We start from the raw sequence: 27,086 nt of genomic DNA on the forward strand, positions 1-27,086 counted from the left end.
GTGTAGTGAAGCATGTTTAGGTATTCCTCATCCTCCAGTGATAATGCTACTTGTAAAAAACTTACTTTATTTGTCGCCATGGAGGCCAGGATTAGTGATTTAGAAGTAGCTGAAACACTGTGGATGTGTGTTAGCTGCGAGCTAGTTAGCCATGTCTTAAAGCAGCTCTTCCTGAGGGTGTTTCAGTGTTATAACTTCACCTTTATCTTTACTTTTTACACCAAAATGCGTCCATTCTCCCTTTTCTGTCTACACACTGTGTCTGCTTGTAAGTACTCTGTGTGTGTGTGCTGCCCAACAGCAGTAAAACCAGCAATGTCATGATTGACTATTTGCTTGATCAGTAACTTAACAAAGCTCCAAAGTTTTGGTTCACCTCCATCGTAGTTCACTAAGACGGGTCCTTGATTATATTTGTCATTAGGGCCTGGAATCTAGCTCTGCAAGACCTGGGATAGCTGAGTGGTTAACACTGTTGGCCACCAAGCAAGGGGTACTGGGTTCAAATCCCAGTAGGGAGTTAGTGTTTTGTTTCACTATCATTGTGATTTTGTGAGACAGGTTCTCAAATATATATGTCATTGGGGCCCGGGAATCTGGTAATAATAAGAACAAGAATGGCTGAATGGTTAAACAGCTAGCTTACAATCAAAGGGTTCTGGGTTCAATCGCAGTCTGGTCACTCTACAACTACTAAATATTGAGTCAGAGCAATTAATCTTTTAAATGAAAGTTTACTGAGACAGTTCTCAATTATATATGTCATTGGGGCCCGGAAATCAGGCAACAAAAAGAGCAAGGATGGCTGTATGGTTAAACAGCTAGCTTACAATCAAAGGGTTCTGGGTTCAATCCCAGTCAGGTCACTCTACAACTACTAAATATCCACTCGGAGCAATTAGTCTTTTAAATGAAAGTTTACTGAGACAGTTCTCAATTATATATGTCATTGGGGCCCGGAAATCTGACAATTGTATGGCCGAGGATAGCTGAATGGTTAAACATCTAGCTCCCAACAAAGGGTTCGTGGGTTCAATCCCAGTCCAAGGTCCAAGCAAGGGAGGGGAGTAGCGTTATGTGGGGGTGTATCACCTCCCCCACACAGAGTAAAGTCAAGTGGTAGGTAGCTGGTTAATTAACTTATAGTTAAAAAGGTAAGTATGAGTAATAATAATAACAAATAGTCTATAGTCCAAAAGTCAAAGGTAACCTCGGGGGTTAGCTCCTCCTCCTTGCCGAGGCTAAAGTTGGCTGGGATGGGCGGGAATAGAAAGATAGATAATTAATTCATTGTGAGTGTTGACCAATCAGCTCTCCTGGTCTGACTAATTGCAGTTGAGATAATAAAAAAATAAAAAAACTGCAATTGATACAATAAAAAAATAATAATTGAATAATAAAAAAATGAGATTAATAAAAGCATGTCTGTCATGCAATTGAGATAATTGCGATTGACATAATTAATTGAGATAATTTTAATTGAGATAATTAATTATCTTAATTGAGATAATTAATTATCGCAATTATCTCAATTAATTACCCTTTGTTGGGAGCTAGATGTTTAACCATTCAGCTATCCTCGGCCATACAATTGCCAGATTTCCGGGCCCCAATGACATATATAATTGAGAACTGTCATTTAAAAGACTACTTGCTCCGAGTGGATATTTAGTAGTTGTAGAGTGACCTGACTGGGATTGAACCCAGAACCCTTTGATTGTAAGATAGCTGTTTAACCATTCAGCCATCCTTGCTCTTTTTGTTGCCTGATTTCCGGGCCCCAATGACATATATAATTGAGAACTGTCTCAGTAAACTTTCATTTAAAAGATTAATTGCTCTGAGTGGATATTTAGTAGTTGTAGAGTGACCAGACTGGGATTGAACCCAGAACCCTTTGATTGTAAGCTAGCTGTTTAACCATTCAGCCATTCTTGTTCTTTTTATTACCAGGTCTGATAGGCTTGCCAAGCCGAAGTAAGCAAGGGTGGGGAAGGGCATTATGTGGGGTTGTATCACCTCCCCCACACAGAATCAAGTGGTAGCTGGTTAATTAACTCATGGTAAGTATGGGTAATAACAAATTTAGAATTATTTTTTAATTAATCAATCCAACAAAACAATACACAGCAATACCATAACGATGCAATCCAATTCCAAAACCAAACCCGACCCAGCAACACTCAGAAGTGCAATAAACAGAGCAATTGAGAGGAGACACAAACACCACACAGAACAAACCAAAAGTAGTGAAACAAAAATGAATATTATCAACAACAGTATCAATATTAGTTACAATTTCAACATAGCAGTGATTACAAATCCCTCATTGACATTATCATTGGACATTTATAAAAAATTATAAAAAAAAGAACAATAGTGTCACACTGTGTCCAATATTTTCACAAAGATAAAATAAGTCATATTTTTGGTTCATTTAATAGTTAAAACAAATTTACATTAATGCAATCAGTTGATAAAACATTGTCCTTTACAAATATAAAAGCTTTTTACAAAAATCTACTACTCTGCTTGCATGTCAGCAGACTGGGGTAGATCCTGCTGAAATCTATGTATTCCATGAATGGACAATCCTTTTCAATGCTGCTGAAATCTATGTATTCCATGAATAGACAATCCTTTTCAATCCTGCTGAAATCTATGTATTCCATGAATAGACAATCCTTTTCAATCCTGCTGAAATCTATGTATTCCATGAATAGACAATCCTTTTGAATCGGGAAAAAATCCTTTTTGAATCGACAATCGTGTTGAATTGAAGAAAAATCGATTTTTTTGCAAGATGGCACTAAGATATTTGACTCCTAAGTTGAAGTCTAGTTTTGGCTCTGCAAGAGTGGTTTTTTTTTTACAAATCCTATCTGAAAAGGATTTTGATTGATTGAGACTTTTATTAGTAGGTTGCACAGTGAAGTACATATTCCGTACAATTGACCACTAAATGGTAACACCCCAATAGTTTTTCAACTTGTTTAAGTCGGGGTCCACTTAAATTGATTCATGATACAGATATATACTATCATATATACTATCATCATAATACAGTCATCACACAAGATAATCACATTGAATTATTGACATTATTTACAGGATAGGGCGTACGTTCCCCTCCAGAGTCTATTGCTGTCATTAAAAGACACTTGGGCAATAGCCAGAGGTGTTTCTTCACATGTCTGCTCCTCTAAATAAGGGACACTCAGACTGCGAAGTCTGGGACGCTAAATAAGGCACACTTGCAAATAATGCCTTTCTTTATGTGTGCAATTGCGGCAGAAGTCCACAGGAGGGCGCACTATTGCTGTCATTTTAAGACACGTGGCGGAAGTGGCTCACCTGAGCAGGTGAAAACAATCAGTCAATCACAATCACATCTAAAACATCCAATAAATAGACTGCAACAGTCAGAAGTTTACAAGCAGGATGGAAGCAGCAAGCGAGGTAAGAAGGAGCTATTTTCTTTACAACTTGTTTCAACTTTAAATCAGAGATGACAGATCTTACTTTATCTTCCTGGTTCTTGTATCACTACGTGATTGACTGAGACTTTTATTAGTAGGTTGCACAGTGAAGTACATATTCCGTACAATTGACCACTAAATGGTAACACCCCAATAAGTTATTCAACTTGTTAAAGTCCGGGTCCACTTAAATCAAGTCATGATACAGATATATACTATCATCATAATACAGTCATCACACAAGATAATCATCAGAGTATATACATTGAATTATTTACATTCTGGGATGGGGGGGTTAGGTTTGATTGATATCAACACTTCAGTCATCAACAATTGTATCAGAGAAATGGACATTGAAACAGTGTAGGTCTGACTTGGTAGGATATGTACAGCAAGTAGTGGACACACACACACACACACACACACACACACACACACACACACCAGAAAGCATAAGAAAAAGTATCTACCTTCTGATAACATTTGATTTTTTTTTGATTTTTTTTATAATGAATTTTATTCAATCAACACAACAATGCAATCCAATTCCAGAAGCAAACCCGCCCCAGCAACACTAAGAACAACAAGAAACAGCAATTGAGGACACAAACATGACACGGAACAATCCAAATGTAGTGAAACAAAAATGAACATCGACAACAGCAATACTAATAATTTCAACATAGTGATTAAAAATCCCTCATTGATATTAAAAACATGAATAAAGAATAACATGAGAAAAGAACAATAGTGTGACAGTGGCTTACACTTGCATCACATCTCATAAGCTTGACAACACACTGTGTCCAATATTTTCCACAATGATATAATAAGTCATATTTTGGTTCATTTAATAGTTGAAACAAATTGAAATAATGGGTCCCATATTCCAATATATGACTCATTATCTAAACTAAATGCAGTTTGTTCTACTGATATCATCTCCATAGCTTGTGTGCACCAGTCAGTATGAGTTGGACTATCAACATCGATCCATTTTTTTAAAATATTACCCTTTTTGTTATGATGCATATTGAAAGAAAAGCATTTTTACTCTTTGACACGTTACTAAATTGATGGAGATCCCCAAGAATACAAGTTTGCAGTGTCATTGGGATGTTTATATTAAGGACTGTGATTGCTTCTTTTGTTGTTTTCAACCATAACTCTTTTATTCTCTGACATTCCCACAATAAATGAACAAGAGTTTCGTGGGGGCCCTGTTGCCGGTGGGGCGGGGGCGGTCTTCCCGTCCGGTTGCGGGGGGTCTCCGGGCGACTCGGGCGGGGCGTCCCGCCTTTCTGTCCGTGTGGGGTGTGGTCTCTCGCTGGCTTGGGGTCTGGCTGCCCCCTGCTTTTCTCGTGCCTTGTCCTCTGCCGGGTGCGTCTGTCTGCGGCCTGCTGCTGGCCCTTGTGGGCGGCGCGGCGGGCCAGGCTCTGGGGTTCCTGTCGCTGTCCGGCTTGGCTGCGTGGGGGCGGTGGCCCCTGGTTCCCTGGGCACCACACCTACTGTTTGTGGGATGGGCTCTCGGGGAGGCTGGGGCCGTACTCTGGCTCCCGCACACACTGGGAGTCAAATGTATTGTACATGCAAATTCACATATACTCACACACATACACACATACATACATAGGTACCTACGCTCCCACATACATATACAAATAAATACAGTACATATTTACACACTCAAAGTTCGTACATCCACACGCACATTCATTATACAAACATACTGTATACACATACTGTACATATACATTCACTGTAAAAACATACATATACACATACTGTACATATACATTCACTGTAAAAACATACATATACACATACTGTACATATACATTCACTGTACAAACACACACATACATATACTGTACATATACATTCACTGTAAAAACATACATATACACATACTGTACATATACATTCGCTGTACACACATATACACATACTGTACATATACATTCACTGTACAAACCCACATATACACATACTGTACATATACATTCACTGTACAAGCACACATATACACATTCTGTACATATACAAGTACATATGCACACATACACTCATGCACATAATCACGTTTCATCAAACATATATTAACGTTGTTGCCCTAGGGTAAACTGGGTATAACACATGGCACACTGACAAAGCTTAACCTATTGTTACTATAACAATCTACAAGGTTAATGTAGGTTGCTTCTCTTTCTTCCCCTCCATTTTTCTGCATTCTTTCGTATCTCAAGTTATCATGACGTATATGTATTGTTGCATTTGAACAATTGTATTGTTGATAATAAAGGTAAAGTATTGGTATTGTTTATTATCAATAGCACTATTTCTATTGGTATTCATATTGCTCCGTTTTTAGTGTAATAATGCTCATTGTCATTTCTGTATTATTTTTTTATTTTCGCTAACTGCTTATTTGCTATTACTTTTACCATCATATTTGTACATGTCGTATTTGCTGATGTTGCTCTGTTGTTGTTGTTGTTGTTGTTTTTGTCTCTCTGTCTAATCCCCCTCTTGTCCCCACAATTCCCCCCTCTGTCTTCCTTTTTCTCTCTTTCTATCCCCTCCTGCTCCGGCCCGGCTGCACCAAATGATAATATAAATACATTTAATAAAGTCAAAATACAAGTAAGGCAACAAGAGAAGTATCCTACACTTCTCTTTTGTAAAGTAAATCTGAACAGCCGATACGGGCATCTACATCTACTATATGATTTGCCCGAGAAGCTGGGCAGGACATTATAAAAAAAATAATAATAATAAAAAATAAAAACAAATTGTATTGGGCTTGTAACCTTGCCTGGTTGGTAAAGTAGGAGTTGTTGATTGAAAAAATGGCAGCCTGTGGACATAAGTGGACCCCGACTTAAACAAGTTGAAAAACTTATTGGGGTGTTACCATTTAGTGGTCAATTGTATGTAATATGTACTTCACTGTGCAATCTACTAATAAAGTTTCAATCAATGATTTAAACATTTGGAGTATCAGTTGTGTGTCTATATTTGGTCATTGCTACAGACCTGGTTGTGTGCTTTCCTTCAAATGTGATCTGGACAACAAACATATCTTTGGAGAGACAGTGTATATTGTAACCTTTTCTGACCGTGATGAGGTGTTCATTTTGTTGAGAGTTCTCACTGTTAACTATTTTGATGAACACCTTCACACTTATGTGATTAAAAAGACTAATTTCAAGTGATGAATCTGAAAGATGCAACTGATGCTTTGCCACTTGATGTATATGAGCTAGAGATGTCCGATAATATCGGTCGGCCGAAAAATGCGTTAAAATGTAATATCGAAAATTATCGGTATCGTTTTTTTTAATTAGTATCGGTGTTTTTTAAATTTTTTTACATTTTTTTATTAAATCCACATAAAAAACACAAGATACACTTACAATTAGTGCACCAACCCAAAAAACCTCCCTCCCCCATTTACACTCATTCACACAAAAGGGTTGTTTCTTTCTGTTATTAATATTCTGCTTCCTACATTATATATCAATATATATCAATACAGTCTGCAAGGGATACAGTCCGTATAAGCACACATGATTGTGCGTGCTGCTGGTCCACTAATAATACTAACCTTTAACAGTTAATTTTACAAATTTTCATTAATTACTAGTTTATATGTAACTGTTTTTATATTGTTTTACTTTCTTTTTTATTCAAGAAAATGTTTTTAATTTATCTATCTTATTTTATTTGATTCATTTTTTTAAAAAGTACCTTATCTTCACCATACCTGGTTGTCCAAATTAGGCATAATGTGTTAATTCCACGACTGTATATATCGGTTGATATCGGTATCGGTAATTAAAGAGTTGGACAATATCGGCAAAAAGCCATTATCGGACATCCCTAATATGAGCTGAGAGATTCTGAATTGCACTTACTGACAAGATACAGACTTATTTCCTAAATGTTGTGACTTGTAATGAATAGAAGGAATTTCTGTGGACTTCTGCCGCAATTGCACACATAAAGAAATTCATTATTTCCAAGTGTGCCTTATTTAGCTTCCCAGACTTCACAATACATATATAGCCCTAAATCACGAGTGTCTCAAAGGGCTGCACAAGCCACACCAACATCCTGAACTCACATCCCACATCTGGGCATAGTGTTGCATCATCCCACGCATCACTCCTTCACCCCATATATATATATATATATATATATATATATATATATATATATATATAAAATTTAAAAAATGCTAGAAAAATAATCTGTGATTAATCTGATTAAAACAAATTAATCACTTGACAACCCTTAGATATACGGTGTAAATGTTAATTTTTGTATATGTATATATACATATACAGTATGTACAGTATATACAGGTAAAAGCCAGTAAATTAGAATATTTTGAAAAACTTGATTCATTTCAGTAATTGCATTCAAAAGGTGTAACTTGTACATTATATTTATTCATTGCACACAGACTGATGCATTCAAATGTTTATTTCATTTAATTTTGATGATTTGAAGTGGCAACAAATGAAAATCCAAAATTCCGTGTGTCACAAAATTAGAATATTACTTAAGGCTAATACAAAAAAGGGATTTTTAGAAATGTTGGCCAACTGAAAAGTATGAAAATGAAAAATATGAGCATGTACAATACTCAATACTTGGTTGGAGCTCCTTTTGCCTCAATTACTGCGTTAATGCGGCGTGGCATGGAGTCGATGAGTTTCTGGCACTGCTCAGGTGTTATGAGAGCCCAGGTTGCTCTGATAGTGGCCTTCAACTCTTCTGCGTTTTTGGGTCTGGCATTCTGCATCTTCCTTTTCACAATACCCCACAGATTTTCTATGGGGCTAAGGTCAGGGGAGTTGGCGGGCCAATTTAGAACAGAAATACCATGGTCCGTAAACCAGGCACGGGTAGATTTTGCGCTGTGTGCAGGCGCCAAGTCCTGTTGGAACTTGAAATCTCCATCTCCATAGAGCAGGTCAGCAGCAGGAAGCATGAAGTGCTCTAAAACTTGCTGGTAGACGGCTGCGTTGACCCTGGAAAAAAGAGCTGGACTGCTGCTGAGTGGTCCAAAGTCATGTTTTCTGACGAAAGCAAATTTTGCATTTCCTTTGGAAATCGAGGTCCCAGAGTCTGGAGGAAGACAGGAGAGGCACAGGATCCACGTTGCCTGAAGTCTAGTGTAAAGTTTCTACCATCAGTGATGGTTTGGGGTGCCATGTCATCTGCTGGTGTCGGTCCACTCTGTTTCCTGAGATCCAGGGTCAACGCAGCCGTCTACCAGCAAGTTTTAGAGCACTTCATGCTTCCTGCTGCTGACCTGCTCTATGGAGATGGAGATTTCAAGTTCCAACAGGACTTGGCGCCTGCACACAGCGCAAAATCTACCCGTGCCTGGTTTACGGACCATGGTATTTCTGTTCTAAATTGGCCCGCCAACTCCCCTGACCTTAGCCCCATAGAAAATCTGTGGGGTATTGTGAAAAGGAAGATGCAGAATGCCAGACCCAAAAACGCAGAAGAGTTGAAGGCCACTATCAGAGCAACCTGGGCTCTCATAACACCTGAGCAGTGCCAGAAACTCATCGACTCCATGCCACGCCGCATTAACGCAGTAATTGAGGCAAAAGGAGCTCCAACCAAGTATTGAGTATTGTACATGCTCATATTTTTCATTTTCATACTTTTCAGTTGGCCAACATTTATAAAAATCCCTTTTTTGTATTAGCCTTAAGTAATATTCTAATTTTGTGACACACGGAATTTTGGATTTTCATTTGTTGCCACTTCAAATCATCAAAATTAAATGAAATAAACATTTGAATGCATCAGTCTGTGTGCAATGAATAAATATAATGTACAAGTTACACCTTTTGAATGCAATTACTGAAATAAATCAAGTTTTTCAAAATATTCTAATTTACTGGCTTTTACCTGTATGTGTAGCTGAGTGGTTAGCACTGGTAACTGTGCACCAAGGGGTACTGGGTACAAATCCCGGTCAGGTTACAAGACTCCAGCCAAAAGAGTCAGTGTTTTTTTACACGTCCATTTGTAGTTAACTGAGACAGGTTCTCATTTAAATATGTCATTGGGGCACGACAAAGGGTAGCTGAGTGGTTAAAGCAGCTAGCTTCCAATCAAAGAGGACTGGGTTCAAATCCCAGTCATGGCCGAGCAGTGACTGGGTAAACTCCGGCTGGAGGAGTTACTTTTTTGTATCATAGTTTACTGAGACAGTTTCTCAAATATGTCATTGGGGCCCGAAGTCTTGGCTCCAGCAGACCAATGATAGTTGAGTGGTTAAGGCAGCTAGCTGTCACTCAAAGGTGATTGGTTTCAAATCCACGTCATGTCGTGCAGTGACTAGGAAAGCTCCAACTGGAAGAGTTGCTGTTTTATATCCTAGTTTACTAGGACAGGTTATGTCATTGGGGCACGAAAACTGTGAAATGGCAGACAAAAGATAGCCGAGTGGTTATAGCAGCTAGCGCCCAATCAAAGGGTACTAGGTTCAAATCCAAGTCATGGTCCAGCAGTGACTAGGAAGGCTCCAGCTGGGGAGTTATTGTTTTATATCATAATTTTCTGAGACAGCTTCTCAAATAAATATGTCATTGGGGCCCGAAATCTTGTCTCAAGAATAATTTGTTTCAACTATTAAATGAACCAAAATATGACTTATTTTATCTTTGTGAAAATATTGGACACAGTGTGTTGTCAAGCTTATGAGATGCGATGCAAGTGTATGCCACTGTGACACTATTGTTCTTTTTTTTATATATATAAATGTCTAATGATAATGTCAATGAGGGATTTTTAATCACTGCTGTTTTGAAATTGTTACTAGTATTGATGCTGTTGTCGATAATGTTCATTTTTGTTTCACTACATTTGGATTGTTCCGTGTCATGTTTGTGTGTCCTCAATTGCTCTGTTTACTGTTGTTCTTAGTGTTGCTGGGGCGGGTTTGCTTTTGGAATTGGATTGCATTGTTGTGTATTGTTTTGTTGATTGATTAATAAATTCATAAAAATATTACAAAAATAAACATATATAAATCAAATGTTAACAATCAAATGTAGATACTTTTTCTTATGCTTTCTTTTACACCTGTTGGGAGTGCATTCCACATTGATGTGGCATAGAAAGAGAATGAGTTAAGACCTTTGTTAGATCGGAATCTGGGTTTAACGTGGTTAGTGGAGCTCCCCCTGGTGTTGTGGTTATGGCGGTCATTTACGTTATGGAAGTAGTTTGACATGTACTTCGGTATCAGGGAGGTGTAGCGGGTTTTATAGACTAGGCTCAGTGCAAGTTGTTTTACTCTGTCCTCCACCTTGAGCCAGCCCACTTTGGAGAAGTGGGTAGGAGTGAGGTGGGATCTGGGGTGGAGGTCTAGAAGTAATCTGACTAGCTTGTTCTGGGATGTTTGGAGTTTAGATTTGAGGGTTTTAGAGGTGCTAGGGTACCAGGAGGTGCATGCGTAATCAAAAAAGGGTTGAACGAGAGTTCCCGCCAGAATCCTCAAGGTGCTTTTGTTGACCAGAGAGGAGATTCTATAGAGAAATCTCGTTCGTTGGTTGACCTTTTTGATTACCTTGGTTGCCATTTTATCACAGGAAAGATTAGCCTCTAGAATGGAACCTAGGTAGGTGACCTCATCTTTCCTGGTGAGAACGTCACCCACTTTTATAGTGAAGTCATTGACTTTCTTAAGGTTGATGTGGGACCCAAACAGGATGGATTCCGTTTTACCCAAGTGTATGGATAGCTTGTTGTCAGCGAGCCGGGTGCAAGTTCTACAGAGTTCAGCACTGAGGATTTTCTCCACCTGTGACTTGTCCTTGCCGGATACCAGCAAGGCCGAGTCATCCGCAAACAAAAACAATTCACAGTCGCATGCCGATGACATGTTGTTTATGTATACCAGGAACAGTAAAGGCCCTAATATACTGCCTTGGGGGACTCCACAGCTCACTGAGGGGGGGGGGGCACGGTGCCGTTCACCTCTACCACCTGTTTCCTCCCCTCCAAGTAGGATTGCATCCAGCTCCATGAGGTTTTGTTAAATCCGATTGCTCTGAGCTTATCCAACAGTATCTGTTAGTCTGTCTCTACCCCCCTTGCTGAAGCGACATCCGGTGGTCCATGTATCCCAGAGTAAGCCTGTCTCCAGTTCTCCACTCTCTTCCCCTGACCCTACCCCTCCTAGAATTCTGGATAACGGTGACCCAGTTTGGACCGTCAAGGAGATCCTTGGGGTCCGTCGGCAAGGTAGGGGCCTGGTATTTTTGGTACATTGGGAGGGTTATGGTCCAGAGGATAGATCCTGGGTGCCGGCCTCCTACCTTGCTGACCCCACCCTTCTGGAGGACTTCTATCAGGTCAACCCTGGAGCTCTCCGGCGCTCGTCGAGAGCCTCGCATAAGAGGGGGGGCACTGTTACGGCTCTCGCGCAGTCTGCTTCTCCCTCCTCGGCAGGAGCTCCTCGAAGCTACGCTGCAAGCACCGCAGGACACGCCCCCGCACGCGCCCCGCAGACCGCGGCCACGCGCCTCCACAGCCGGCGGCAATCATCAATCAACGCACCTGGTCTTGACGAGAAGCAGCAGCATAAAGGCTCACTCCACTGACTACTCCACGCCGGAACAAAGCCCTGATTCAGTAAGCTTCACGTCTCTGGCTCCTCACCTGTGTCTCTCTCTTTTGCTCGCTTTGTCTCCCTCGTGCCTAGTCCTTATTTTTCCTTGTCATCTCCTGTTCCCACAGTACATCCGTGTCTCCGCAGTGAGCCGTGCGCCTCACCTGCCGATCTTCCCCCTGGACTCTGACTGCCTTCCTCGACCTCCGCAGTGGATGGAAAGAGTGGATGACTAAGAGTGTATGAATAAGAGTGTATGAATAAGAGTGTATGAATAAGAGTGCATAAATAAGAGTGTATGAATAAGAGTGTATGAATAAGAGTGTATGAATAAGAGTATATGAATAAGAGTGGATGACTAAGAGTGTATGAATAAGAGTGTATGAATAAGAGTGTATGAATAAGAGTGCATAAATAAGAGTGTATGAATAAGAGTGTATGAATAAGAGTGTATGAATAAGAGTATATGAATAAGAGTGCATAAATAAGAGTGTATGAATAAGAGTGTATGAATAAGAGTGTATGAATAAGAGTATATGAATAAGAGTGGATGACTAAGAGTGTATGAATAAGAGTGTATGAATAAGAGTGTATGAATAAGAGTGCATAAATAAGAGTGTATGAATAAGAGTGTATGAATAAGAGTGTATGAATAAGAGTATATGAATAAGAGTGCATAAATAAGAGTGTATGAATAAGAGTGTATGAATAAGAGTGTATGAATAAGAGTATATGAATAAGAGTGGATGACTAAGAGTGTATGAATAAGAGTGTATGAATAAGAATGTACAAATAAGAGTGTATGAATAAGATTATATGAATAAGAGTGGATGACTAAGAGTGTATGAATAAGAGTGTATGAATAAGAGTGTATGAATAAGAGTGTATGAATAAGAGTATATGAATAAGAGTGTATGACTAAGAGTGTATGACTAAGAGTGTATGACTAAGAGTGTATGACTAAGAGTGTATGATAAGAGTGTATGAATAAGAGTGTATGAATAAGAGTGTATGAATAAGAGTGTATGATAAGAGTGTATGAATAAGAGTGTATGACTAAGAGTGTATGATAAGAGTGTATGAATAAGATTATATGAATAAGAATGCATGAATAAGAGTGTATGAATAAGAGTGTATGAATAAGAGTGTATGATAAGAGTGTATGAATAAGAGTGTATGAATAAGAGTGTATGACTAAGAGTGGATGACTAAGAGTGGATGACTAAGAGTGTACGAATAAGAGTGTACGAATAAGAGTGTACGAATAAGAGTGTACGAATAAGAGTGTACGAATAAGAGTGTATGACTAAGAGTGTATGAATAAGAGTGGATGACTAAGAGTGTATGAATAAGAGTGTATGAATAAGAGTGTATGAATAAGATTTATTCATGTATTTTATTATATAAAAATGGGAGCCATTACCTCCCTGCTTGGCACTCAGCATCAAGGGTTGGAATTGGGGGTTGAATCACCAAAATGATTCCCGGGCAGCAGCGGCCACCGCTGCTGCTCACTGCTCCCCTCACCTCCCTGGGGGTGATCAAGGGTGATGGTTCAAATGCAGAGAATAATTTCGCCACACCTAGTGTGTGTGTGTGTGACAATCATTGGCACTTTAACTTAACTTTTAATGATGTTATTCATATTATTCAGATTGAAAAGCTTAAGGGGCCGCATGTGGCCCCCGGACGTTCATTTGCCCAGGTCTGTGCTAAGGTGATCTCTAGAAGTGGTCCACACTCCATGTCAGTAGGTGGCGGTAATGCACACCAGAAGGTTGCTTGCCAACCTGCTATAAAAACAGAAGAAGAAGAAGATCCACACTTCCGGGTGGTGATGACGTCGCGTCGTGACGTCATATTTCAAAATGGCAGAGCCCGCGGAAAGACCCCCTGGAGTCGACTCCATTTCCCAAGAAAAGATGTCAACAGCGCGACTTGTAACAATTATAAGGCCGAGGAGGGTTATTTGAACACACACCATTCAATTATTATAAATGAAAGTCACGTTTTTTAACCGCTCCGGTCTCGTCCCAGCGGAAGTGACGCTAGCACGTCATCAGAATACAACAGGTTGCTAACTAACACGCCTCCTATCATGTCAGCGCTGTTATTTGTTCCAATGTCATTCATTCCTTCTCATTTAGATCAACACGACGAGAGAGACATTCTGCCGCTAGACAAAGGTCACCGAGCAGCGACGAAGTTTGCATTTTCGGTAGGTGAGTGTTCAATTGTCCTCCGAGAAAAGTTGCATGAAGTCATTCTATTACACAGGTGAAAGTCATACACACATAATATGCTGGAAAAGTCCATTCATGTAAGCAATTAACTTCAAATGTCAAACTCATTTGTGATGTTAAAGGGAAAACAATACTTAACTTAAATGTATTTATATTATTCAAATGTGAATTATGCTGTATAATAGACTGTATTTATGTTATTGACATGTGAATAATGCTGTATAATCAGTGTTGGGACTAACGCGTTACAAAGTAACTAGTAGTCTAACGCGTTATTTTTTATATTCAGTAACTCAGTTACCGTTACTACATGATGCGTTACTGCGTTATTTTATGTCATTTCTTATGTAGTATCGGCTAAAAACAGAAGATCTGAGTGTGTTTTATTGGAGAGTTGCAGTGTCGTCCTTCTGAATGATTCCCGGGCGCGGCGCCGCTGCTGCCCACTGCTCCCCAAGGGGATGGGTCAAATGCAGAGGACAAATTTCACCACGCCTAGTGTGTGTGTGTGACAATCATTGGTACTTTAACTTTAACTTAACTTAATTCTTCCTGTGTCACAACGGGGACAAGAGAAGAGGCGCTGTGTGTGTGTGTGTGTGTGTGTGTGTGTGTGTGTGTGTGTGTGTGTGTGTGTGTGTGTGTGTGTGTGTGTGTGTGTGTGTGTGTGTGTGTGTGTGTGTGTGTGTGTGTGTGTGTGTGTGTGTGTGTGTGTGTGTGTGTGTGTGTGTGTGTGTGTGTGTGTGTGTGTGTGTGTGTGTGTGTGTGTGTGTGGGGTGGGGTGGGGGAGGGGGGGCGTGTCTGTGTTTACTTACAAGACATCATGGTGGAGCTGAAGCAGAGTTTCTTAACATGGAGATATTCTAGACTGACCATGTGTCTTCTTTTGCGGGGCTGTCCGGGCGGAGTTTCTTAAATGCCTCAAATGTCCGGCAGGGTTGCGTATATTTTCAATGTACGTTCAGGGTTAAGATGGGGTTAAAAACAAAACTAATTGTGCACACGCAGCAGCATTCGTGAGGGAGGGACAGAGAGAGCGAGGGAGTGGATTGATTGATTGAGACTTTTATTAATAGATTGCACAGTACAGTACATATTCCGTACAATTGACCACTAAATGGTAACACCCGAATAAGTTTTTCAACTTGTTTAAATCGGGGTCCACATTAATCAATTTATTTCAAACTGTCATTGCTCAAAGCATAATATTGAATCAAAATCAATGTTATTATGAATTATTGACCTATCCAAGGTTCCCATTACTTCACATCAAATATTCCACTTTGAAAAATATTTTTGGTGGAATATTTTGCATATTTTGTGTGTTTGCCATTAAAAACATAGTTTTGTTCGACAAAAAAGGGCGGAAAACAAACAGACAAAAAAACAACATAACTAAAACATTTTGAAATGAGGGATAGATCTGAAGTTGATGTAGACTCCAGAGATTTAAGCGTTAAATATAAAATGTTTGTATGCCCTGGCACACCATTATCATCATTTCATGACCCAAGCAAAACACTTTTTACACTTTTATACTGAAATAAATACACCTACAACTTATTCAATAAAAACATAGAAAAAACTACCAGCAGCGGTAAAGTTTAGATCCATGAAGGAAAGAAGAAAGTGAATGAATGTTTATAACTGAATACATTTACATATGTATACAAATTTGTTTTCTTTCTTTATTATTTTTTTTTATGAATTAAGTAACGTTTATGACAACCTTTTTCCAAAACACAATATATAATGTGAGATATAACAGGATAATGCATACGTTTATCTTTTTTGTTGTCAAAACGCTTACCAAAAAGTGGGACCCCAAAAATTTACTGTAGGACCCCATTTTTATGACTTGATGGGGTCCCTGGGACCCCATTTTGAAAATTCCTAGCGCTGATCAACAGATTGTATTATTCTCCAGTGCAATAACAGTACTTAAATGAAGGCTTAAAGGGCATTAATGGTAGCTTTAAAAAAAGAAAAAGAAAAAAACAAGTAACTAAATAGTTACTTTTCACAATAACGCATTACTTTTTGGTGTAGGTAACTGAGTTAGTAACTGAGTTGCTTTTGAAATAAAGTAACTAGTAACTGTAACTAGTTAATGGTTTTCAGTAACTAACCCAACACTGTGTATAATAGACTGTATTTATATTATTCACATGTGAATAATGCTGTATAATAGACTGTATTTATATTATTCACATGTAAAAAATACCTTAGTGTTTATTTTTATTGTGAGCGAACTGTGGTGCTGAATTTCCCCGAGGGATCAATAAAGTACTTTCTATTCTATTCTATTCTATTCTAAAAACATCCAAATCCATTGCTATTCTTTATATAAAGTAAGACACATGCTGAATAAGAAATATCTGCACATGATTCCTTGAGTAATTCGATTACAAAATACATTAGAGGAATTGTTGCTGCCTCGAGGTGTCGTACATATTTTTTTTTACGGCATTTTGCCTGGTTCACTAAACAGTAGTCAAAGCTCACGTTTCGCACAGACTGTTTAGGTGTTGCACAGCGTGTTTACGTCACAGATCATCCCCCCCTTGCACTGCACGACACCGCTCTTTTAAGTACGCTCGAGTTTAGAAAACGTTTAAACGGCACCGTATGATAATCATCAAAAACGCACGAGAGACAAGAACTTTGTTTATGCGGTCACACCACACAGCACATAGGGCTGTGAGCGCACCTGTTTTTATTAGCACATACACATTTTTAGCTGTGCGTGTCAGCCTTCAATAATGAAAACAGGCGTTTAGGAAATAAGACGATTAGGCCAACCACAATAATTGAGGGCACATCTTAACGTGTATAATTAAACAAAATTATGATTTATTCGATTAATCGATCGGGATATTCGATAGAATACTCGATTACTAAAATATTCGATAGCTGCAGCTGTAGTTATATTATTCTTTTATTTTTCCATATCTAACATACTGTGTTGAACTTTGGGGAAATGTTTATAGAACAAACACAGGCTCAATAATTCAACTTGAAAAAAGGGTCATTAGAATAATACACAAGGCTGGCTACGATGAACCTACCAATCCATTATTCGTAAGTTCTAATGTAGAGGTGTCAAACTCATTTTAGATCGGGGGCCACATGGACAAAAATCTACTCCCAAGTGGGCCGGACTGGTAAAATCAAGGCACGATAACTTAAAAATAAAGACAACTTCAGATTGTTTGTTTTTTTCTTTGTTAAAAATAGAGCAAGCACATTCTGAAAATGTACAAATCATAATGTTGTTGTTTTTTTTTTTACACTTACATGTTGCGGTTAATAGTATTCTACCTTTATTTGTCGATATGTATACTTTCTGATTAAATGATGTGATAATGTTCATCAGTCAACTCATTGGTGTTCATTTTTAATCTATTAAGATCAAATAATAATATGTTATTTAAATGGAGGCTTCTCACATGATGAGATAACTTCTGGAAATGACTGGCTCATAAGGGTCAAAGGTATAAATGTGTGTGTCCAAGTTAAAGGAAAAGGCAGGCTGTCTTCTTCTAATGGATTTATTACAATCTTTACAAGCTGGGTAACGTTTGCTGTGGTCTGGAACAACATGGCGCACAAACAACTGTCAGAAATGCAGCCAATATTACGTACAGATAATGTGTCATGAGACATGCAAATATAAATGAAATGCACAGAGGACATAAGTAAAGGAAATTAAATGAGCTCAAATATTCCTACAAACGAGTCATAATGATGCAATATGTACATACAGCTAGCTTAAATAGCATGTTAGCATTGATTAGCTTGCAGTCATGCTCTGACCAAATATGCCTGATTAGCACTCCAACAAGTCAATAACATCAACAAAGCTCACCTTTTGTGCATTCGCGCACAGCGTAGAACGTTTGGTGGACAAAATGAGACAAAGAAGAAGTGGCATAAAACACGTCTTTCTGTGGCAGCGTCGGAGAAAGTTGTACATGTAAACAAACAACAATGAGTTCAAGGATCGCTGAAATTAGTAGGACAAAACAGTGCTTGCTAAATACTCTCATCAGTGAAGCATGTTTAACATAAACAGTGGGACTTCTAACAATTAGGAAGGTTTGTGTCATGTTTGTTCTCCTACAGAAAATATATTCCAATAAAAATGTTCTTCATCTTTTTCCATTTTCACACATCTCTGAAAGAGGTCCAGGGAGCCACGAGGGCGGTGCTAAAGAGACGCGGGTTGCTGACCCCCGGCCTACACCCTAGACTGGCCGCCAGTTCATCACAGGACACATGAACAAGCCTTCGCCCTCAAATCAGAGAAGTATTCATTTACTCTAACATGATTTTTATTCAGTTCAATGCATTTATTGTCATTGTCATAGTGAATAACACACACACTGCATAGTAACCATGTATCAAAAATGCGTTAGGTGGTGCAATCCTGACCCATGAAACGCGTAAACACAAAGGGTGCCACGAACGATGCACAAAATTCACAGTCTGGTATGGATCGGTACTTGAGCGGCGCCGTTCCATACATTTTTTCAATACCCAAAAGAGGGAAATGTTCATGCCTTTTTTTTAACTTGTAGTTTATTGAAATTGTCGTTGTCCACGACAGAAAACGGTCGGCAAGGCGAGTTTATTTACAGAGCACAGTTCGTACTACAGGCAGGCCAGTCTAGTACCCGCACTCTTTTACTACGAAGCCACGCTGTTGTAACACGTGCAGAATGTGGCTCGGCGATATCTTACTGAAATAAGCAGGGGCGGCCATGAAAAAGACGTCGCTTGGATGGCAACTTTTGTTGCTCCAAAACCTGTATGTACCTTTCAGCATTAATGGTGCCTTCACAAACGTGTAAGTTACCCACTAATACACCCCCATATCATCAATCTTTATTGCAGACCTTAAGATCCATTTAAACATATAAAAACAGAATATAATACATTAAAAAACAAAACAATAAAAACATACATTAAAAACAAAACAAAACAAGTTTTCCATACAATTACAGACGCTGGGTTTTCAACTTTGCGCCTAGAACAATCCGGATGGTTCTTTTCCTCTTTGGACCGGAGGACACGACGTCCACAGTTTCCAAAAACAATTTGAAATGTGGACTTGTCAGACCACAGAACACTTTTCCAGTTTGCATCAGTACATCTTAGATGAGCTCGGGCCGAGCGAAGCCGGCGGCGTTTCTGGGTGTTGTTGATAAATGGCATTCGCTTTGCATTGTAGAGTTTTAACTTGCACTTACAGATGTAGCGACCAACTGTAGTTACTGACAGTGGTTTTCTGAAGTGTTCCTGAGTCCATGTGGTGATATCCTTTACACACTGATGTCGCTTTTTGATGCAGTACCAACACAAATACAACTTTGAAACTACGTGCTTTCTGAGAAGATTACCGTAGTAACTAGTATATCATGCAAAAGCGCAGATTCCAACCAATCAGTCCATCTTAGATGAGCTCGGGCCGAGCGAAGCCAGCGGCGTTTCTGGGTGTTGTTGCATTTATCAACAACACCCAGAAACGCAGAGTTTTGAGGACGAAAATGAATTGATACCATTTTAGAATAAGGCGGTAACATAGCAAAATGTGGCAAAAAATGAAGCGCTGTGAATACTTTCCGGATGCAGTGTACAGTATAAAGGGCAGATCAATAGAAGTGATAATTAGACGTTGCAGTTCATGGGTGGGATGTGAGAGAGGGTCACTGCCTGAGGATACAGACGAGCTGTTGGCAAGTTGTCCTGGCACGTATAGACCTGTTCCTTCTACCTGAGGGCCGCAGGTGAGGAGCAGGGTGTTGTTGGTCACGCAGGATGCTGTGCACTCGCCTCAGACAGCAGGTAGTGTAGACTGTGCCCATCTCTGGAAGACTTGATTTTTTTTCAGCTGTTTTAATCACCGATTAGAGAGTCTGCTGTCATGGCACACTTATAAAAGCTCACTCTTACACAAGGAAGCGGAGTCATTCATTGCGCTTTACCTGACACATGAAACGTGACAAATACGATCGCTGAGATGAAACGGATCAGGCCCGTGAACAGGTTCTATCCGGATGAATTTGCTAAGTATACAAATGAGCTGAAATTTTTCTATGAAAGAAACTGCTGTTTTAAATGTGTCCACTAGATGTGGCAATGGCAATTCTTTGTATCTGTGTAGATGATGCGACATACAGTATGTACAAAAAAAATAAAACACATGATGTTAGTGCAACAGTCGAAGAAAATTAGCAAACTACATAAATAACATCCTGTAATTTGATTTTGATATTTTTTTTTTTATCTTGTTAGATTGAAAATGAACACCAATGAGTTGACTGATGAACATTATCACGTCATTTATTCAGAAAGTATAAATAACGACAATTAAAGGTAGAACACTATTAACTGCAACATGTAAGTGTAAAAAAAACAACACGATTTGTTTATTTTTGAGAAATTCTATTTTTAAACAAAGAAAACAATCTGAAGTTGTCTTTATTTTTAAGTTATCGTGCCGTGATTTTAACAGTCCGGCCCACTTGGGAGTAGATTTTTCTCAATGTGGCCCCCGATCTAAAATGAGTTTGACACCTCTGGCCTAGATAAATTGGTAAACATCCTCACAAATATTGATATAAAGCATTACCGTATTTTCCGGACCATAGGGCACACCGGAATATAAGGAGCACTGCCGATGAATGGTCTATTTTTGATCTTTTTTTCATATATAAGGCGCACCGGATTATAAGGCGCATTAAAGGAGTCATAATATATATATTTTTTTCTAAATGTAAAAGACTTCCTTGGGGTCTACATAACATGTAATGGTGGTTCTTTGCTCAAAATGTTGCATAGATGATGTTTTACACATCATCTTCAAGCCGCTTCCGGGTGCGCCGTTTTGTGGGCGGTCTTATTTACGTGGCTCACCTTCGGCAGCGTCTTCTCCCCGTCATCTTTGTTGTGAAGTGTCAAAAGATGGAGCTAACTGTTTTAATGACATTCAGACTTTACTTCAATCAATAACGGAGCAGCATCTCCTCATCCAGAAACAACAACACCAGAAATGTGTCCCGTGAAAAACCGTCCGACCAGAACTCTAATAACTAAAGTTCCTTGGGTGAATAATGGTAACTCACTACACCGGTATGTTTTAGGGCTTTCATGGCGAGTTTACTGACTGAAATAAGTCATAACTTTACACTGCTTTTTATTAGAAATGGCAACAGCAGAGGATGGATGTCCCATAACAAGAAGGTGGAGAAAAAGAAGAAGCTTATCGACTACGGTGTCGGCACGGACTACAAAGGCGGACCTGCACAAATTTTCAGGTACCAGAAGGTAAGAAAAGTTTCTTTTGCATAATATTGCGAAACAAAACACCAGAAAATATGTCTTACCTTATACACACACCATAATAATACTCCTATGTTGAAGCACAGTACAATCCATCAAGCGGTGCAGTTTCATAGCTGACCAAAGTCCTACTAAAACATTTTGATAGATTTTTGAGCGCCGTGTGTAATGTTCTATATTTTCAAGGGAGCATATACAATGTTGGTGTTGTTTACTTGAGTCATATTGCGGTCTACACGAAATCAAATCAAATCAATAATGGAGCAGCATCTCCTCATCCGGAAACAACCACACCGGAAATGTGTCCCGTGAAAAACCGTTCAATCGGAGCTCTCTAATAACTAAACTTCCTTGGGTGAATAATGTAAACTCACTACACCGGTATGTTTTAGCGCTTTCATGGCAAGTTTACTGACAGATATAAGTGAGAACTTGACACTACTTTATATTAGAAATGGCAACAGCGGAGGATGAATGTCACATAACAAGAAGATAGAGAAAAAGAAGAAGCTTATTAACTACAAAGGCGGACACACAATTTTTCAGGACTCATGCAGATCCCAAATACAGATCAGCAGGTACCAGAAGTTAAGAAAAGTTGCATAATATTGCGAAACAAAACGCCAGATAATGTCTTACCTTATACACACACCATAATAATAGTCGTATGTTTAATGCGCCGACAATCCTTCAAGCGGTGCGGCTTCATAGCTGACCAAAGTCGTGCTAAAACATTTTGATAGATTTTTGAGCGCCGTGTCTAATGTTCTATATTTTCAACGGAACATTTAAAATGTTGCTGTTGTTTACTTAAAACCCATCATAGTGCAGGCTACATGTATCTCTTATGTTTGACTGCCATCTACTGCTCACACTTATAATTACACCATATACCAAATAAAATAGCCTCGAGGTGGGTAAGCTCAACCAAACTTGTTCATTACATTAGGCGCAACTGTGTAAGGCGCACTGAGAAATAAAAAAGGATTTTAAATGCGCCTTATAGTCCGGAAATTACGGTAAACGCATTGGCCAAAAAGTGCATTGTGTGTCCTCGCCGCGATCTATTTTACATTGTTGAAATGTCGGCAAAGCAAATGTGAGTATGTGAAGAACGAACCTGGAGTGAAACAGCGCACAATTCAACGTCAAGTTCGGTCTCGATACCTTTCATCTTTACCATGGAAAAAAGGACGTACGCCAGGTTTTTGTGCATAAGCACAACATAACACGAGGCCCCTGCTGAATTGGGATCTGGTCACCCTTAGATATAGAGCAGTGGGAAAAGTGGAAGTGTGCCTGCTAACTCTCACATGCTGTGTGATTTGATAATAACATAAAAAAAGTCCACAATCCAATTTCACAGTGTGATGTTCAGTCAAAGGTCGTGCACTTTGGATCCTATTAAAAGTTCAAATGGACCGAGAGCACCCTCGCATAATGTAGGTGCACGGTGGTGATGATGGCGGTGGCAAATTAATATGTACAGTACAGTACATTATTACCTTTTTAACACTAAATTACAAAAAAAAAAATGTTTTGCTAAAATGTCGTAAGGGGGGACCCTTACAAAAAATTCCAAAAAACGGACTTGCTTCAGCAGCACAATTCTGGTGCTGTAGTTGTAGGAGATGTCTAAAAAAGGTCATCAGGAGTCCCGACAAATCCCGAAATTGGCAGAAAATGCTTTTTTTGGGAAACCTTTTTTTCGCAAAAAAAAATTCCAAAAAACGGACTTGCTTCAGCAGCACAATTCTGGTGCTGTAGTTGTAGGAGATGTCTCAAAACGTCATCAGGAGTCCTGACTAAACCCGTAAATGTAAGAAAATGTATATTTTACGAAAAAAAAAATTTTTTTGCTAAAATGTCGTAAAAAAAATTAAAAAAAAACGACTTGCTTCAGCAGCACAATTAAGAAAATGCATATTTTACGAAAAACATTTTTTGCTAAAATGTCGTAAGGGGGGACCCTGTCGTAAAAATTCCAAAAAACGGACTCGCTTCAGCAGCACAATTCTGGTGCTGTAGTTGTAGGAGATGTCTCAAAACGTCATCAGGAGTCCCGACTAAACCCGTAAATGTAAGAAAATGTAAGAAAATGCATTTTTTAAGAAAAACATTTTTTGCTAAAATGTCGTAAGGGGGGACCCTGTCGTAAAAATGCCAAAAAACGGACTTGCTTCAGCAGTACAATTCTGGTGCTGTAGTTGTAGGAGATGTCTCAAAACGTCATCAGGAGTCCCGACTAAACCCGTAAATGTAAGAAAATGTAAGAAAATGCATTTTTTTAAGACAAACATTTTTTGCTAAAATGTCGTAAAAATTCCAAAAAACGGACTTGCTTCAGCAGCACAATTCTGGTGCTGTAGTTGTAGGAGATGTCTCAAAACGTCATCAGGAGTCCCTACAAAACCTAAAAATGGCATAAAATGCTTTTTTTGGGAAAACTTTTTTTTTACAAAAAAAAATTCAAAAAACAGACTTGCTTCAGCAGCACAATTCTGGTGCTGTAGTTGTAGGAGATGTCTCAAAACGTCATCAGGAGTCCCGACTAAACCCGTAAATGTAAGAAAATGTAAGAAAATGCATTTTTTAAGAAAAACATTTTTTGCTAAAATGTCGTAAGGGGGGACCCTGTCGTAAAAATGCCAAAAAACGGACTTGCTTCAGCAGTACAATTCTGGTGCTGTAGTTGTAGGAGATGTCTCAAAACGTCATCAGGAGTCCCGACTAAACCCGTAAATGTAAGAAAATGTAAGAAAATGCATTTTTTAAGAAAAACATTTTTTGCTAAAATGTCGTAAGGGGGGACCCTGTCGTAAAAATGCCAAAAAACGGACTTGCTTCAGCAGTACAATTCTGGTGCTGTAGTTGTAGTAGATGTCTCAAAACGTCATCAGGAGTCCCTACAAAACCTAAAAATGGCATAAAATGCTTTTTTTGGGAAAACTTTTTTTTTACAAAAAAAAATTCAAGAAACAGACTTGCTTCAGCAGCACAATTCTGGTGCTGTAGTTGTAGGAGATGTCTCAAAACGTCATCAGGAGTCCCGACTAAACCCGTAAATGTAAGAAAATGCATTTTTTACGAAAAACATTTTTTGCTAAAATGTCGTAAGGGGGGACCCTGTCGTAAAAATTCCAAAAAACTGACTTGCTTCAGCAGCACAATTCTGGTGCTGTAGTTGAAGGAGATGTCTTAAAACGTCATCAGGAGTCCCTACAAAACCTAAAAATGGCATAAAATGCTTTTTTTGTGAAAACTTTTTTTTTACAAAAAAAATTTCAAAAAACAGACTTGCTTCAGCAGCACAATTCTGGTGCTGTAGTTGTAGGAGATGTCTCAAAACGTCATCAGGAGTCCCGACTAAACCCGTAAATGTAAGAAAATGTAAGAAAATGCATTTTTAAGAAAAACATTTTTTGCTAAAAATGCCAAAAAACGGACTTGCTTCAGCAGTACAATTCTGGTGCTGTAGTTGTAGTAGATGTCTCAAAACGTCATCAGGAGTCCCTACAAAACCTAAAAATGGCATAAAATTCTTTTTTTGGGAAAACTTTTTTTTTACAAAAAAATTTTCAAAAAACAGACTTGCTTCAGCAGCACAATTCTGGTGCTGTAGTTGTAGGAGATGTCTCAAAACGTCATCAGGAGTCCCGACTAAACCCGTAAATGTAAGAAAATGCATTTTTTAAGAAAAACATTTTTTGCTAAAATGTCGTAAGGGGGGACCCTGTCGTAAATATTCCAATAAACGGACTTGCTTCAGCAGCACAATTCTGGTGCTGTAGTTGTAGGAGATGTCTCAAAACGTCATCAGGAGTCCCGACTAAACCCGAAAATGGAAGAAATTAGAAGAAAATGCATATTTTACGGAAAAAAAATATTTTGCAAAATGTCGTAAAAAAACATTCAAAAAAACGGACTTGCTTCAGCAGCACAATTCTGGTGCTGTAGTTGTAGGAGATGTCTCAAAACGTCATCAGGAGTCCCGACTAAACCCGTAAATGTAAAAAAATGTAAGGAAATGCATTTTTTAAGAAAAACATTTTTTGCTAAAATGTCGTAAGGGGGGACCCTGTCGTAAAAATGCCAAAAAACCGACTTGCTTCAGCAGTACAATTCTGGTGCTGTAGTTGTAGGAGATGTCTCAAAACGTCATCAGGAGTCGCGACTAAACCCGTAAATGTAAGAAAATGCATTTTTTACGCAAAACATTTTTTGCTAAAATGTCGTAAAAATTCCAAAAAACGGACTTGCTTCAGCAGCACAATTCTGGTGCTGTAGTTGTAGGAGATGTCTCAAAACGTCATCAGGAGTCCCTACAAAACCTAAAAATGGCATGAAATGCTTTTTTTTGGAAAACTTTTTTTCACAAAAAAAAATTCAAAAAACAGACTTCCTTCAGCAGCACAATTCTGGTGCTGTAGTTGTAGGAGATGTCTCAAAACTTCATCAGGAGTCCCGACTAAACCCGTAAATGTAAGAAAATGCATTTTTTACGCAAAACATTTTTTGCTAAAATGTCGTAAGGGGGGACCCTGTCGTAAAAATTCCAAAAAACGGACTTGCTTCAGCAGCACAATTCTGGTGCTGTAGTTGTAGGAGATGTCTCAAAACGTCATCAGGAGTCCCGACTAAACCCGAAAATGGAAGAAATTAGAAGAAAATGCATATTTTACGGAAAAAAAATATTTTGCAAAATGTCGTAAAAAAAATTCAAAAAAACGGACTTGCTTCAGCAGCACAATTCTGGTGCTGTAGTTGTAGGAGATGTCTCAAAACGTCATCAGTAATCCCGACTAAACCCGTAAATGTAAGAAAATGTAAGAAAATGCATTTTTTACGAAAAATATTTTTTGCTAAAATGTCGTAAGGGGGGACCCTGTCGTAAAAATTCCAAAAAACGGACTCGCTTCAGCAGCACAATTCTGGTGCTGTAGTTGTAGGAGATGTCTCAAAACGTCATCAGGAGTCCCGACTAAACCCGTAAATGTAAGAAAATGTAAGAAAATGCATTTTTTAAGAAAAACATTTTTTGCTAAAATGTCGTAAGGGGGGACCCTGTCGTAAAAATTCCAAAAAACGGACTTGCTTCAGCAGTACAATTCTGGTGCTGTAGTTGTAGGAGATGTCTCAAAACGTCATCAGGAGTCCCGACTAAACCCGTAAATGTAAGAAAATGTAAGAAAATGCATTTTTTTAAGACAAACATTTTTTGCTAAAATGTCGTAAAAATTCCAAAAAACGGACTTGCTTCAGCAGCACAATTCTGGTGCTGTAGTTGTAGGAGATGTCTCAAAACGTCATCAGGAGTCCCTACAAAACCTAAAAATGGCATAAAATGCTTTTTTTGGGAAAACTTTTTTTTTA

The 27,086-nt window shown here is 38.8% G+C and overlaps 1 protein-coding gene across 16 annotated transcripts in view; it reads left to right on the top strand.

The window, feature by feature from the left end:
* The window catches only part of LOC133645320 (uncharacterized), a 391,642-nt gene that overhangs the window by 125,693 nt on the left and 238,863 nt on the right, over positions 1–27,086 (top strand). For 7 of the 16 annotated variants that reach the window (XR_009824992.1, XR_009824988.1, XR_009824991.1 and 4 more), the window contains 3 exons: positions 14,274–14,348; positions 18,554–18,678; positions 21,575–21,698. Coding sequence is in view for 4 of the 16 variants with exons in the window: in XM_062040209.1 (XP_061896193.1) it covers positions 18,648–18,678; positions 21,407–21,503; positions 21,575–21,698 (252 nt within the window). In the remaining 12 variants the exon portion in view is untranslated. The other 9 variants (XR_009824986.1, XM_062040209.1, XR_009824993.1 and 6 more) reach the window with 9 other exon arrangements.

Source organism: Entelurus aequoreus, unplaced genomic scaffold (genome assembly GCF_033978785.1).
Source record: "Entelurus aequoreus isolate RoL-2023_Sb unplaced genomic scaffold, RoL_Eaeq_v1.1 HiC_scaffold_39, whole genome shotgun sequence".
Taxonomy (NCBI): Eukaryota; Metazoa; Chordata; class Actinopteri; order Syngnathiformes; family Syngnathidae; genus Entelurus; species Entelurus aequoreus.